We start from the raw sequence: 17,031 nt of genomic DNA, 5'->3' as shown, positions 1-17,031 counted from the left end.
TCAAGAGGGGCATCCATTTAAAACAGAGATGTGGAGAAATTTATTTAGCCAGGGTATGGTGAATTTGTGGAATTTATTACCGCAGGCAGCCGATTGGGTGTATTTAAGACAGAGCTTGATAGGTTCTTCATAAAAAGGTTACATGGAGAAGGCGAGGGAGTGGGGCTAAGGAGGGGAAACAAAGAATCAGCAATGATTAAATGGCAGAGAAGACTTGATGGGCCAAATGGCCTAATTTTACTCCTCTGTCTTATGGTGTATCGGGATTTAGCTTTAGAATTAGATATAGATTCTCCTGCAATATCTGTGTCCCCAGTAAACTGGTGCCTCTAAGGGCGTTGCTCCTTTGTGAGTTTTAGGAGATATTATATCGAGCTATGAAATCCTTTTCTTTCTGATGTGATGATGCCTCATTTGCTTGCCACAGATAGACCTTTCACAGAGCAACAAAAATAAAATGCTTGAGGAACTCGGCAGGTCGGGCAGCATCCATGGGGATGAATAAACAATCAACGTTTCGAGACCCTTTTTCAGTACTGGAAAGGAAGGGGAAAGAAGCCAGAATAAGAGGGAGAGGGGAGGGGAAAGAGATAAACTAGAAGGTGATAGGTGGAGCCAGGTAGGTTGAGGAGGGAGGATGAACTGAGAAACTGGGAGGTGATAGGTGGGAAAGGTGAAGGGCTGAAGAAGGAGAGAGGACCATGGGAGAAAAGGAAGGAGGAGGGGCACCAGGGGAAGGTGACGGGCAGGTAAGGAGAAGAGAAAGGGTAAGAGGGGAGCCAGACTGGGGGATGGAAAAAGAGGGAAGGGTCTGTGGGGAGAAATTACTGGAAGATAGAGAAATCAATATTCATGCCATCAGCCTGGAGGCTACCAAGACAGACAACATAAACGTGAAGGTTCAAAATGGCGGGTTGGAGATATGTCTCTACCAAAGGTGTAAGGCGCTCCTTCCCTCCTCTAGCCTGCAGGTAATCCTTCGGCAAGACACAGCACCTGCTTAGCACCACACTACCCACACCCCCCACCACTGATCAGGGTCAGGTGAAGTCATGGGAGCAGGTGGCGGAGGGCCCTGTCAGCAGCTGGTGAATATCACAAGCCCTGGTTATGTGATCTTTGATGCCAGGCAGACAATCTCTGAAGAGTATTAATACTGTCTTATAAAATCTGCCCAGCTGAAGACAATGGCAAACGACGTCTGCAGAAAAATTTGCCAAGAACAATTACGGTGGTGAAAAGACCATGATCATCTACAATATACATCACGGCACACAATGATGATGGTGAATGTGAAACAGGAACTAGCAAAATCAGAAATCTATAAGTAATTCCCATGTTATCCTTTGAGCCACTGATACTATGACAATGTTGATGCAGCTATAAATACTGTCAAGTATGTTGTCCTTTCTGCTGCATGCCAACCTTCACTTAAAAAAATGCATTTCAAGTACAAAGCAAATAGCGGAGAGCACTGAATTTATGTGTGGAATGTAAGCAGTTTCTGTCACCATGGTCAGGGGCAAAAATAGTCATTGCGGAATTTTGTAAATTTTGCATGCACACATGCCCTTGTTATTTCAATATGATACCTCGGCATAAGTGTACACAGGTGTCACGCCAGGGCATAATTAAATCAGTGAATGTGATATTGGATTACCCAAGAGTCAGTAATAAGAAAAATAGCTGCAACTTGCCATCTCATCCAAGGAGATGTCAGTAACATAATATATTGAATGCAGTGAAAACTAAAAGAGCTTAAATTAAAGCCTCTAATGCTATTATCCTGATCACTTAAATGTTCTGTGCCCTGTGGTAGCCACCGATCATAGTTATACCAATCAGTTATATCTTTTGAAATTAAACTCTAATAGTATTGGTTGTAACATACTACAGCCTGGTAATATAACTAAATGTGAATTTGCACATTAGGGATGGTTAGGAAGGGGGAAAAGAGTAATGAAATCGATTACTAAATTCATGGCAGAAGTAGCAACAACTTACATTTTTATTGTAAAATAGATCACAGCATTTCACAGGAGTACTGTCAGATTTCAGAGCAGATGCGCAGAGGCTATAGACAACTGTCGATAAAGTGGTTATGCTGCCAGTCCAGCCAGAAGGGTCAGTAAATTGTTTGCTATGTTTGGCAGGAGGGAAATAATTGGCAGATGAGATGAAAGTAAAGATTGCACTCGAAATGGCTGTTAGATGGAACACAATGGAGAACCAGTTATGAGTTGGGGGGAACGTGCAAACGTGCATAGAACATAGAACTGTACAGAGCAGGAATAAGTGCTTTGACCCACAGTCAGACTAATTAAGTTAGTAATCAAATGGCTGACTAATCTAATCCTTTCTGCGTACACAATGCCCATTTCCTTCCATTTTCCTGCACAGTCATGTGCCCATCTTTGGACGACCTTGAAAATGATTCATGAGGTCCTCAGCACACCTCAGAGCATAAGCTTTCTGCAGCGATGGGCTTTGATGTGATGTGAGCTCAGCTGGCTAAGTAACACCAAGTGTCCAGTGCGATTTTTTTTTCTGGATCTTGAAATAACCATTGTTAAGAATCTTGTCAAAGTGAAAGACCATTTGCATTATGCATCTTAGAGCTAGAAAAATTACTAATGTTTGTAGTGGCTGTAAGTTTTGTTTTGTACTCAACACAGTACATTAATCTGACTGGTGAGAGAAAATTGTTCCATGCACTTTTAAGAATCTATCACATCAGTATATCCAGTTAGAAGTTGCAGAAATGTTAAATTTTATGGGAAAAACAAATCATATTATTGCCAAATTAAGCTATATATGTATAACAAAATAAAAATTAATAATTTTTCATTACTTCATTATATCCTATTTAAATATAAATTTTCTTATTTATAAAGAAACATGCAAAAGTGTTTTTTCTAAAATTTTGCATTGGAAGCAATTGAATAGCTTTGGTTGTCTCACTAATATTTCAGGCAAAAGAACAAATATATCTATAGTAAACAAAATTTTCTGTCTCAATTCAACGTAAATTCTCCTTTCAATTTATCATTCTTTATTGTTCCAGTTTTTTTTATCCTAAAGGGATTTCGTGAACTGCACTGAACCCGGAACGTCGGTTCTAAGTCTTTGACGCTGTGGGGGGAGATTTCAGAGCGGGTTTCCGGTAGAAGTTCGGCCTTGTACAGTAATTTTATATGAGATATCTGCAGCATGAATCCTTTTCTAACCAAGGTGATTATATTATAACAGAAATTTATTGTTTTACGTTATAAGGACGGCTCTGTACGATTACGTGTGAATGGATTACTAAATCTCTATCCTAGAGAAGGCGCGGAATAAGTCTGACTGAGTGGTGGGTCTAGGGGCAAGGGGTTGGTTATTAAAATAATGCTTTTCTAAACAACGTCTGTAAATGAGCCAGAACGGCTGGCATTATACTCCTATTTATACATACAGAAATTCTAAGATCAAAGGTTGCAAATTCAAATCCTACTGCAGAGTCTTGAGCAACCAGACTTCCAGTGTAATGCTGAGGGAGTGTCATTTTTGGGTTAGGTGATACATCAGGGTCCAATCTGTCGTCTTTGTCACAAAAAAAAAAGGCATTGGTATTTTTGAAGGATGGGGGAATTATTTGTGATGTTCTGGCTAATCATTCAATCTTACTAAACCTGGTCATTGTCATATTGGCACTTGTGGGAACTTCTTTGTTCAAAAGTACTTGATTGGATGTAGACCTTAGGATGTACTGAAAGGATTGTGGAAGATGCTATACGAAGATAAAACTTTGGGTAGGAATGAACTGATACTCCCTGGAGGTTCTGCAATTTTAGCCTTTTCTCATAAAATAATTGTCCAGACTTTAACCTGATGGTTACACATAATGTCTACTTTGGTATTGATGAAAGTATACTGTATTGAACACAAGCAAACTTAAATCATGTCTTGTTTATTTGATATTTCTAGATACCGCATCAGAAATATTATGTAGGGTGGTATTTTAGTTTTCACATCAAACCAGAATGAGCATGTCTTATTTTTAATTCGTGAGATAAAATAACACCAGAAGATATAGGAGTATAGGAGCAGAATTCGGCCATTTGGTCCATCGAGTCTGCTCCACCATTTCATCATGGTTGATCCATTTCCCTTTCAGCCTCAGTCTCCTGCCTTCGCCCCGTATCACTTCATGCCCTGACTAATCAAGAATCTATCAACCTCTGCCTTACATATACCCAATGACTTGGCCTCCACAGCCATCTGTGGCAACGATTTCCACGGATTCACTACTCTCTGACTAAAGAAATTCCTCCTCATCTCATTTCTAAATTAACGCCCCTATTCCGGAATAGTTCACAAGGCGCAGAATACATACGTCCCACAGAGGAAGAAGTTCTCAAATGGCAGGGTCTGTGACTAACAAAGGAAGTTAAGGACTGCATAAAGGCCAAGGAAAGGGCATACAAGGTAGCCATAGTGCGTGGGAAGTTGGGTGATTGGGTGGCTTTTAAAATTGAACAAAAGGCAACTAAAAGAGCTATAAGATGAAATATGAGGGCAGGCTAGCCAATAATATAAAGCAGGATACCAAAAGTTTTTTTTGGTTTTATAAAACGTAAAAGGGAGGTGAGAGTTGATATTGGACCACTGGAAAATGATGCTGGTGAGTTAGTAATGGGGGACAAAGAAATGGCAGATGAACTTAATGGGTACTTTGCATCTGTCTTCACTGTGGAAGACACTAGCAGTGTACCAGGGGTCCATGAGTGTCAGGGAGCAGGAGTGAGTGCCATTGCTATTACAAAGGAAAAAGTGCTAGGCAAACTGAAAGGTCTTAAGATGAGTAAGTCACCTGGGCCAGATGGACTACATCCCAGAGTCCGGAGAGAGGTTGCTGAAGAGATAACAAATGCATTGGTCATGATCATTCAAGAATCACTTGAATTTGGCATGGTCCTGGAGGGCTGGAAGATTGCAAATGTTACACCACTCTTTAAGAAGGGAGGAAGGCAAAACAAAGGAAATTGTAGACCATTTAGTCTAACCTCAGTGATTGGGAAAGTGTTGGAGTCTATTATCAAGGATGAGGTTTCGAGGTACTTGGAGACTAATGATAAAATAAGTCAAAGTCAGCATGGTTTCTGACAAATCTGTTAGAGATCTTAGAGGAAGTAACAAGCAGAGTGGACAAAGGAGAGGCAGTGGGTGTCATTTACTTGGATTTTCAGAAGGCCTTTGATAAGGTGCTACACATGAGGCTGCTTAACAAGATAAAATCCTGTGGCGTTACAGGAAAGATACTGGCATGGATAACAGAATGACTGACAGTGAGTGGGAATAAAACAGGACTTTTCTGGTTGGCTGCCAGTGACTATGGTGTCCCTCAGGGGTCAGTATTGCAACTGCTGCTTTTCACATTGTTTGTCAATAATTTAAATAATGGAATTGATGGTTTTGTGACAAAGTTTGCGGATGATAGGAAGATAGGTGGAGGGGTAGGTAGTGCTGAGGAAGCAATGTGGTTGCAGCAGGACTTGGACAGATTGGAAGAATGGGCAAAAAAGTGGCAGATGGAATACAGTGTTGGGAAATGTATCATAATGCATTTTAGTAAAAGGAACACTAGTGCGGACTATTATCTAAATGGGGCGAAGGTTTGAACATCAGAGGTGCAGAGGGACTTAGGAGTCCCTGTGCAGGACTCCCAGAAGGTTACTTTACAGGTTGAGTCTGTGGTAAAGAAGGCAAATGCAATGTTGGCATTTATTTCAAAGGGAATAGAATGTAAAAGCAAGGAGATAATGCTGAGTCTCTATAAGACACCAGTCAGGCCACACTTGGGAGTATTATCAGCAGTTTTGGGCCCCATATCTCAGAAAGGATGTGTTGTCATTGGAGAGAGTCCAAAGAAGGTTCACGAGGATGATTCTGGGAATGAAGGGGTTAACAAATGAGCATTTGGCAGCTTTGGGGCTGCACTCACTGGACTTTAGAAGAATACAAGGGGGATCCCATTGAAACCTACTGAATGTTGAAAGGTACAGTCGACGTTTCAGGCCGAGACCCTTCATCAGGACTAACTGAAGGAAGAGTGAGTAAGGGATTTGAAAGTTGGAGGGGGAGGGGGAGGGGGAGATCCAAAATGATAGGAGAAGACAGGAGGGGGAGGGATGGAGCCAAGAGCTGGACAGCTGATAGGCAAAAGGGATATGAGAGGATCATGGGACAGGAGGTCCGGGAAGAAAGACAGGGCAGGGGGACCCAGAGGATGGGCAAGGGGTATATTCAGAGGGACAGAGGGAGAAAAAGGAGAGTGAGAGAAAGAATGTGTGTATAAAAATAAGTAACAGATGGGGTACGAGGGGGAGGTGGGGCATCAGCGGAAGTTAGAGAAGTCGATGTTCATGCCACCAGGTTGGAGGCTACCCAGACGGAATATAAGGTGTTGTTCCTCCAACCTGAGTGTGGCTTCATCTTTACAGTAGAGGAGGCTGTGGATAGACATGTCAGAATGGGAATGGGATGTGGAATTAAAATGTGTGGCCACTGGGAGATCCTGCTTTCTCTGGTGGACAGAGCGTAGAGGTTCAGCAAAGCGGTCTCCCAGTCTGCGTCGGGTCTCGCCAATATATAAAAGGCCACATCGGGAGCACCGGACGCAGTATATCACCCCAGTCGACTCATTCCTCTGGAACCATGCCAGAATCTGTTGATTTTTTTTAACAGAGATCTTTACTAATGCCTCCACAATCTTTTCAGCCAACTCTTTCAGAACCCTGGGGTGAAGACCATCTGGTGCAAATGACTTATCTACATTCAGAGGTTTCAGTTTACCAAACACTTTCTCCCTAATAATGCCAACTTGACACACTTCTGCCCTCGATATACTCAAACTTCCAGCATACCTTCTTCAGTGATGACTGATGCGAAATATTTATTCATTTCATCTACTGTTTCTTTGTCCACCATTACTGCCTCTCCAGTACCATTTTCCAGCAGTCTACTCTCACTTCTCTTTTACACTTCAAATATCTGAAGAAACTTTTTGTTTCCTCTTTAATATTATTGGCTAGCTTAGCTTCATATTCCAACACTTCCTTCTTTATGACATTTTTAGTTGCCTTCTGTTGGTTTTTAAAAGCATCCCTATCCTCTAACTCCTCACTAGTTTTTGCTATATTATATGCTCTCTCTTTGGCTTTAATGTTGACTTTGTCTGCCACGTTTGTATCATCCTGCCTTCAGAATACTTCTTTCCCTTTGGGGTGTATATATCCTGTGCCTTCCGAATTGCTCCCAGGAACTCCAGCCATTGCTGCTTTGCTATCATCCCTGCTGGTGTTCCCTTCTAATCAATTTTATTCAGCTCCTCTCTCATACCTCTGTAATTCCCTTTACTCAGCTGTAATACTGTTACATCGGACTTTAGCTTCTCCTTCTCAAATTGCAGGGTGAATTCTGTCATATTATGACCACTGGCCCCTAATGGTTCCTTTACCTTGAAATCTCTAATCGATTCTGTTTCATTACTCAACACCCAATCCAGGATAGCTGATCCCCTAGTGGGCTCACCCATGAGCTGCTCTAAAAAGCCATCTCATAGGCATTCTACCAATTTGCCCTCTTGGAATCCAGCACCAACCTGATTTTCCCAATCTACCTGCCTATTGAAGTCCCGCATGACTATTGTAACATTGCCCTTTTGACATGCATTTTCTATCTCCCATTGTATTTTGTAGACCACATCACTGTTTGGAGGTCTGTATATATCTCACATCAGAGTCTTTTTCCCTTACAGTTCCTTAACTCTACCCACAACGATTCCACACCTTCTGATCTTATGTCACCCCCTTCTAATTTCATTTTTTACCAACAGAGCCATCTCACCCCCTCTGCCTACCTGCCTGTCCTTTGGATAAAATATGTATCCTTGGACATGATGCTCCCAACTATAATCTTTTTTCAGCCCTGATTCAGTGATGCCCACAATGTCAAGCATGACAATCTGTACCTGTGCTACATGTTCATCTACCTTATTCTATATACCGCGTGCATTCAAATATAACGCCTTTACTCCTGTATTCACTTCAACTTAGTCCCCCTTATGCATTGCAACTCATCCCATTGACTGCAATTTTGCCGTATCATCAGCCTGTCCTTGTTAGCAGTCTCACTTTACACTGCTTCTGTTTGCAGACCAACCTCCCCCATCCTCAGCGCTCTCACTTTGGTTCCCATCCCCCTGCCAAATTAGTGTAAGCCCTTCTGAACAGCTCTAGCAAACCTACCTGGAAGGATATTGGATACAGGTTGTATCTTCCCCAAAAGAGATCCCAATGATCTGGAAATCTGAACCCTTGCCCCCTGCAGCAGTTCCTCAGCCACGCATTCATCTACCAAATCACCTCTCACTGGCATGTGGCTCAGATAGCAATCCAGAGATTACTACCCTCGAGGTCTTCCTTTCAGCTTTCTACCTAGTTCCCTAAAATCTTTCTTCAGGACCTCCTCACCTTGCCTACCTATGGCATCGGTGCCAATATGTACCAAGACTTCAAGCTGCTCACCTTCCCCCTTTAGAATGTCGTGAACATGATCCGAGACATCCCTGACCCTGGCATCTGGGAGACAACATACCATACAGGTATTTATATCGCATCCACAGAATCTCATCTCTGTACCTTTAACTACGTAATCTCCTATCATTAGTGTAATCCTCTTCACCTGTCTTCTCTTCTGAGCCACAGCACCAGAGTCCCGGTCACTACAGCTCCCTCCAGGTAGGTCAACTCCCTCAAAAGTATTCCAAGTGGTATACTTATTGAGGAGAACAGCCACAGGGTACTCTGCATTGGCTGCTCATTTCCCTTCCTTCTCCTGACAATCACCCATCTACCTGCATCCTGCAACCTTGGTGTGACTACCTCCCTGTAGCTCCTATTTATCACCTGCTCAGTGTCCCGTATGCAGGGGCGTATCTACGGAAAATAGCGCCTATGGCAAGCACTGAAATTGAGCCCCTGTCCAAACATCTGACACCCATCTTTTAGATAACTTTACCATAATATCAGCTCAAAAATACAAGTCAAGCTTATTAATCTTCTAATTAACGAATTATGGCACGACATGAAAATTATAACTGCACCTTCCTTGCTTTCACTGATGCAAATTGGTCTATGATGTGATCAAAGTCAGTTTTTCCAGTTTCTTCTCTTTCTACACTCAGCAGAGCAAGATCACAGAGTCTGCCTTGATCCATGGAGGCTCTCAAATACAAAAGTATTGGTTTTAACTTGCTGAATGATCTCTCACAGCTGGCGATGGAAACTGCGATGGTTAGCATTATCTGAATAGCAATGCGAAGATTGGGGAAGAGGCTCTCATCTCCATACTGAACAATAAATTCAAGAAGCTCTTGCGGTCTTGATATTTTCATGTTGACCCGCCCTAATAGCAATATTCTGCAATCCAAAATTTCTTCATGTAGCTGCTGTCCATCGACATCAGAGCTGTACAGTTTGCCCAAATTTTCGCACTTCTTTAGGTCGTTACTGTTGGCGCTGTAACACAGTCCCTTGACATGGAGAAGGAACCCAAACTTGGCGTCAGTGTCGTGCAAACAAGTGAACCTTTCGTCCATTTCTCTGTGAAGACGGTCGAGTGTTCCCTTCATGACTCTTTCCATTTCCTTCTTAGCTGTTAACCCAGCGTCTCTCGAGTACTCATTAGCCATACATTTCTTTCATCTCTGACGTCTTTCAACTCAACATTCCATTCTTGACAGACACCGACTCCTTCTTCGAGTGACTCACTGACCAACACTTCTCTTTCATCATAAAAATGATCTCGGAGGGCTTTCAAATCCAGGGCAGCATCATGGAAGTTCATGCTAGGATCCTACAGCCTCTTTTGAATATGGTCAATGCGAATGTGTACTTTGTTCCAAAATCCTAGCAAAATCAGAAAATCATAACTCAACGTGCGGTTGTACAGCTGCCTTGCGTCACTTCTTGTTTCACTGGTCTCATTTTCATTGTCTATCGTGTCCTGGAGAACTTGAAGTAGTTCCTCAAGGTACTTGTTGACGGGCTTCACTGCTTCCGTCCTTGTACTCCACCTGGTTTCAGACTCCGACTTAACAACCACAGGCACAGGCGTTTTTGAGTTTTTCCCAGCGCTGTGTTGAATGAGAGAAAAACACGTAGAGAGCTTCGATGGTTCCAAAAAACGTGACCATCATTGTATCCTGCTTGGCTGCATGTACACCCACCAAGTTGAGTGAGTGATTGTCGCAATTCACAAACACTGCCAGGTTGTTTTTCTCACTTATTCTTTGATGAACACCACTTCTGTGTCCAGCCATCACAGCAGCATTGTCATAGCACTGTGACCGACAGTCTTGTAGCTCCATTTCGTCCTTCTCTAGCTGTTTCAAGATGTCTTCAACCAAGCTCTCAGCATCCTTCTGGCTTATCTGGATAAAACCAAGAAAAGACACTCTAACACGGACTTTTCCTCTCAAAATCAACTTCCACATACCTCACTACTTACTTCTGACATCTGCTCAAGGTGTGCCTGATCAGGAGTCGAGTTGAACATGAGACCATAGTACAGTACTTGGCTTTACGAATGCTTCTTAGTAAATTCTGGTGAACAGTGGATGACATCATGTGGATGAATTTGTTCTGGACACCTGGTGAAAGATAAGACATGGATCCAGGATGACTTTCCAAATGAGTGAGGTGTTCTTTTATGACAGGGTCAAAGCTGGCCAGTAGTTTCAGTAAGCCAAGGAGATTTCCCACATTGGAGTCATCGTCTGGCTGAAGTGACTCCCCGTGTCCTCGTAAAGCCAGGTTCTGAGACGCAAGGAATTTTATACAGTGAAGGATTCTCGTCAAGATATCACGCTATTTCTGCTTTTCCTTCTCAATCTGTGACTGAAATACCGCATCAATAACTCCTCTGTTTCCAGCTAAATTTCTTTTCATTTCTTTCCACTGTGTGAAGCATTCCCGATGATTCTTGGCATTTTCATGAACAGTAATTCTTTCAGGTGCTGTCCACTGGTTGAATCCACTTTCCTGCTCCAATGAGGATGGATGGTCTGACCGGGAATAGAGAAGACAACAGATACAAAATGTAGACTTTTTAGAAGGGGAATAGACCAGCCATGAGTGAGTCACTTCCTTACCATGACCATTTTCCAATCTCCTCTTGAACCAAGTTTTGTTCATTGAGCAGTTATTTGTTGGTAGGAAAGGCCCCTCACTGTTCTGGAAATACTTCACACCCAGCTTTATTATTTCTGTTCTCAACGCGTCAGGCAGAATTGCTTTTCCAGTATCCTTGTTGAATTTCAGAAGTCCAATGTCATCCTGTTCAATCACTTCTGGTATGACAGTCCGAGGCTCTTTGACACCATCCAGTTCACTAGGTTCAGTGTTGTCAGGTTCAACCTAGTCAATAAACTCAACATCACCACCACCACCATCGTCTTCCCCTCCTGTCATGTCCACGTTCTCTGTGGCAGCCTCACTCTTAATCTCATCATATTTGGATTTATCTGACTTGACTTCCTCCTCAGCTTGTGACACATTTGTACTTGATCCACCTTAGGATTCTAACACACTTGTAGCAGGTGCAGGTGACTCCATGGTATGTGCCGAACTACTTGTTCCGGGCTTTTCAAAGAAGGGCATGAAGAACTTGCTCAACTCTTTGGCTTCCTCCGTCTCCAACTTTCATCTTTTCTGTCTCTCAGCTCCACTTTCCTTCTGTGTGAAGAAACGTTTCATGGTCTTCTTACACAGTGTTCTGAAATAAGGCCAACCTAGTGCTTCTCACCCATGGTAATCAAAGACAGATCATACATCTGAAGAAAATTCTTTTTTCACTATCCAAAGATGGCTTGTCTGACTTTAAGAGAAACTGTTCAGTGGCGCCCAGGGCACGTGCCATACTTGCCATACCTTAGATACGCCACTGCCTGTATGAGCCGAAGGTCATCGAGCTGCAGCTCCAGTTCCTTAACACTTTCTCTGAGGACCTACGGCTCAATGCACCTGGTGCAGATGTGGTTATCCAGGAGGCTGGAGGTCTCCCAGAATTCCCACGTCCCACACACAGAACAAAACACATCCCCGGAACCATTCTCACTGCACTAACATGTGCCCGAGCAAACGAGGGATGAAGAATAAATCAGAAGAAGAAACTTATCAGATGCTTACCTCGCCCAAGCCTGATTTTGCTGAAGCCTGATGAGCCAAAGCTATTCTAACAATGGCTGCTCCGCTTGCCCCCGCCTTAGACAATAGACAATAGGTGCAGAAGTAGACCATTCAGCCCTTCGAGCCTGCACCGCCATTCTGAGATCATGGCTGATCATCTACTATCAATACCCGGTTCCTGCCTTGTCCCCATAACCCTTGATTCCCCTATCCATAAGATACCTATCTAGCTCCTTCTTGAAAGCATCCAGAGAATTGGCCTCCACTGCCTTCTGAGGCAGCGCGTTCCACACCTCCACAACTCTCTGGGAGAAGAAGTTCCTCCTCAACTCTGTCCTAAATGACCTACCCCTTATTCTTAAACCATGCCCTCTGGTACTGGACTCTCCCAGCATCTGGAACATATTTCCTGCCTCTATCTTGTCCAATCCCTTAATAATCTTATATGTCTCAATCAGATCCCCCCTCAATCTCCTTAATTCCAGCGTGTACAGGCCCAGTCTCTCTAACCTCTCTGCGTAAGACAGTCCGGACATCCCAGGAATTAACCTAGTGAACCTACGCTGCACCTTCTCCATAGCCAGGATGTCCTTCCTTAACCCTGGAGACCAAAACTGCACACAATACTCCAGGTGTGGTCTCACCAGGGCCCTGTACAAATGCAAAAGGATTTCCTTGCTCTTGTACTCAATTCCCTTTGTAATAAAGGCCAACATTCCATTAGCCTTCTTCACTGCCTGCTGCACTTGCTCATTCACCTTCAGAGACTGATGAACAAGTACTCCTAGATCTCTTTGTATTTCTCTCTTACCTAACTCCACACCGATCTGCCTTCCTGTTCTTGCTCCCAAAGTGAATAACCTCACACTTATTCACATTAAACGCCATCTGCCAAGTTTCTGCCCGCTCACCCAGCCTATCCAAGTCACCTTGAATTCTCCTAACATGCTCATCACATGTCACACTGCCACCCAGCTTAGTATCATCAGCAAACTTGCTGATGTTATTCACAATGCCTTCCTTTAAATCATTGACGTAAATCGTAAACAGCTGTGGTCCCAATACCGAGCCCTATGGCACCCCACTAGTCACCACCTGCCATTTTGAGAAACACCCATTCACTGCTACCCTTTGCTTTCTATCTGCCAACCAGTTTTCTATCCATGTCAATATCCATGCCTTAATTTTATTCACCATTTCTAATGAATCCCATTCGCTGATTGGGCGCAGTCCAACTCCAAAAACCGCTGAGAAGTGCTGCCGTTTTTAATCTTCAACCATAGACCCAAGTGAAATCATCTCTTCTTTTCATGCTCCTGTTCACCGATTGGGCGCAGTCCAACTTATTATCTAATGCATTATCAAATCATATTGGTGTTAGCATATGTGAGGATCTGTCCTGAGACGAGAATGTAAGTACCATTACAAAGAAGGCACGGCAACTCCTCTAGTTTCTTAGAAATTTGCGCAGATTTTGCATGTCATCTAAAACTTTGATAAACTTCAATAGATGCTGAGTAGAGAGTATCCTGATGGGTGGCATCATAGCTTGGTATGGAAGCTCTGATGCCCATGAATGGAAGAGCCTACAAAAAAAAACTGGTAGATACAGCCCAGTGCATCACAGGAAAAGCACCCCCCACCCACCACCACCTCTGAGCATATGTAGACAGAGTGCTGACTCAGGGAAGCAGCATCCATCATCAAGCACCCCCACCATCCAGGCCAGACACTCTTCTCATTGCTGCCATCAGGAAGATGGTACGGGAACCTTAGGCCCCACACCACCAGGTAGAGGAAAATTATTACCCTTGAACCATCAGGCTCCTGAACCAGCATGGTTAACTTAATTCACCTCAACACTGAACTGATTCCACAACCTATGGAGTCACTTTCAAGGACTTTGCACCTTATGTTCTCAGTATTATTTAGTTATTGATTGTATTTGCATATTTCAACTTGTTTTGCACATTGGTTGTTTGTCAGTCTTTGTGTGTGTGTAGTTTTTCTTCTTTTCTATTGTATTTTTTGGTTCTACAGTGAATGCCCTGAGAAAATTTATATGGTGACATATCCATTCTTTGATAATAAGTTTACTTTGTACTGTATAATAGATCATCATTTTTATTATGTTCAGTGTTTTGTGTATTCCAAAGCCTTTCTATATAACAGGTTGTCTGTCAGTCCTCATAGTTTACTTCATGCATAAAAAAACTTTTTGGATATCCAGGTTTTCAAAGATGCTTAATTTGTATGGTGGCTCCAAATTTACATTGAAGTGAGGTTTCATGTTAGGAAACAAGGATTTCTGATCTGTGTTGGGAAGTATGTAGGAGACCCTACAATGGGTTACAGTTCCTAATAATTTGGTTTGGGAAATTCAGCAGGATTTCTGTTCTACTCTCTGTCACCTACTCTGCTAGTGGTTTGTGTTGTTGCATGCTAAAACCAAATATAGACATGCATGTGAATAATGGTAACTTGATTGAACTACTGGGGTGACTGCAACCACGGACCTATACCCAAGTGAGGAATTAATGTCTATTGTGAAGGAGTGAAAGATAAACGACTTGCTATTTATTTAAGTATTTGGTAGTTTAGAGATACGGCACGGAGCAGACCCAATGAGCTGTGCCATCCAGCAACCCACCTATTTAACCCTGCCCTATGCGCAGGACAACTTATAATGATGAATTAACCTGCTAGCAGGTATGTCTTTGGACTGTGAGAGGAAACTCACGTGGTCAGCGCCAGAACTGAACTCCGATACCCCAAGCTGTAATTTGCATTGTGCTAAATGCCATGTTACCGTGGCAACCCATTTCATAACAATTTTTTTCATCATTTCAGTTCATGGTGACTAGTTAATTAAGACCATAAGACAAAGGAGCAGAAGTCGGCCATTCGGCCCATCGAGTCTGCTCTGCCATTTTATCATGAGCTGATCCATTCTCCCATTTAGTCCCACTCCCCCGCCTTCTCACCATAACCTTTGATGCCCTGGCTACTCGGATGCCTATCAGTCTCTGCCTTAAATACACCCAATGACTTGGCCTCCACTGCTGCCCGTGGCAACAAATTCCATAGATTCACCACCCTCTGGCTAAAAAAAAATTTCTTTGCATCTCTGTTCTGGATGGGCGCCCTTCAATCCTTAAGTCATGCCCTCTCGTACTGGACTCCCCCATCATGGGAAACAACTTTGCCACATCCACTCTGTCCATGCCTTTCAACATTCAAAATGTTTCTATGAGGTCTCCCCTCATTCTTCTAAACTCCAAGGAATACAGTCCAAGAGCGGACAAACGTTCCTCATATGTTAACCCTGTCATTCCCGGAATCATTCTAGTGAACCTTCTCTGTATTCTCTCCAACGTCAGCACATCCTTTCTTAAATAAGGAGACCAAAACTGCCCACAGTACTCCAAGTGAGGTCTCACCAGCCCCCTATAGAGCCTCAACATCACATCCCTGCTCCTATACTCTATTCCTCTAGGAATGAATGTCAACATTGCATTCGCCTTCTTCACCACCAACTCAACCTGGAGGTTAATCTTAAGGGTATCCTGTATGAGGACTCCCAAGTCCCGTTGCATCTCAGAACTTTGAATTCTCTCCCCATTTAAATAATAGTCTTCCTGTTTATTTCTTCTGCCAAAGTGCATAACCATACACTTTCCAACATTGTATTTCATTTGCCACTTCTTTGCCCATTCTTCCAATCTATCCCAAGTCTCTCTGCAGACTCTCTGTTTCCTCAGCACTACCGGCCCCTCCACCTACCTTTGTATCATCAGCAAATTTAGCCGCAAAGCCATCTATTCCATAATCCAAATCATTGATATACAATGTAAAAAGAAGCGGCCCCAACACGGACCCCTGTGGAACATCACTGGTAACTGGCAGCCAACCAGAATAGGATCCCTTTATTCCCACTCTCTGTCTCCTGCCAATCAGCCAATGCTCTATCCACGTATGTAACTTTCCCGTAATTCCATGGGCTCTTATCTTGTTAAGTAGCCTCATGTGTGGCACCTTGTCAAAGGCCTTCTGAAAATCCAAATATACAACATCCACTGCATCTCCCTCGTCTAGCCTACTTGTAATTTCCTCAAAAAATTGTAATAGGTTTGTCAGGCAGTATTTTCCTTTAAGGAAACCATGCTGAGTTCTGACTATCTTGTCATATGCCTCGAGGTACTCTGTAACCTCATCCTTGACAATCAACTCTAACAATTTCCCAACCACCGATGTCAAGCTAACAGGTCTATAATTTCCTTTTTGCTTCCTTGCCCCCTTCTTAAATAGCAGAGTGACATTTGCAATCTTCCAGTCCTCCAGAACCATGCCAGAATCTATCGACTTTTGAAAGATCATTGCTAATGCCTCCGCAATGTCCACAGCTACTTCCTTCAGAACACGAGGGTGCATTCCATCTGATTCAGGAGATTTATCTACCTTTAGACTATTCAGCTTCCTGAGTACTTTCTCTATCGTAATTGTGACTGCGCACACTTCTCTTCCCTACCACCCTTGAGTGTCTGGTATACTGCTGATGTCTTCCTCAGTGAAGACTGATGCAAAATACTCGTTCAGTTCCTCCGCCATTTACTTATCTCCCATTACAGTTTCTCCAGCATCATTTTCTATCGGTCCTATATCTACTTTCACCTGTCTTTTACTCTTTATATACTTGAAAAAGCTTTTAGTATTTCCATGAATGTAGTTGGTATCATTTTGATAAGACAGTTAAAGATTTATGAGAGTAACAGACTCTTATGACTATTGACATGGACCAGAT

The 17,031-nt window shown here is 42.9% G+C and overlaps 1 protein-coding gene across 2 annotated transcripts in view; it reads left to right on the top strand.

Moving 5' to 3' along the window:
* The first annotated feature begins 3,132 nt into the window (after positions 1 to 3,132).
* Positions 3,133 to 17,031, top strand: part of mrpl48 (mitochondrial ribosomal protein L48) — a 54,467-nt gene continuing 40,568 nt past the window's right edge. Inside the window, exon 1 of one of the 2 annotated variants that reach the window (XM_072262803.1) lies at positions 3,133 to 3,231. In XM_072262803.1, the coding sequence (XP_072118904.1) occupies positions 3,211 to 3,231 (21 nt within the window). In that variant the 5' untranslated portion in view covers positions 3,133 to 3,210. The remainder of the gene's footprint in view (positions 3,232 to 17,031) is intronic. The other variant, XM_072262804.1, reaches the window with a different exon arrangement.

The sequence above is a fragment of the Mobula birostris genome, chromosome 7 (assembly GCF_030028105.1).
Source record: "Mobula birostris isolate sMobBir1 chromosome 7, sMobBir1.hap1, whole genome shotgun sequence".
Lineage (NCBI taxonomy): Eukaryota > Metazoa > Chordata > Chondrichthyes > Myliobatiformes > Myliobatidae > Mobula > Mobula birostris.
The sequence above is the reverse complement of the archived record's forward strand: the minus strand, read 5'-3'. Positions and strand labels throughout refer to the sequence as shown.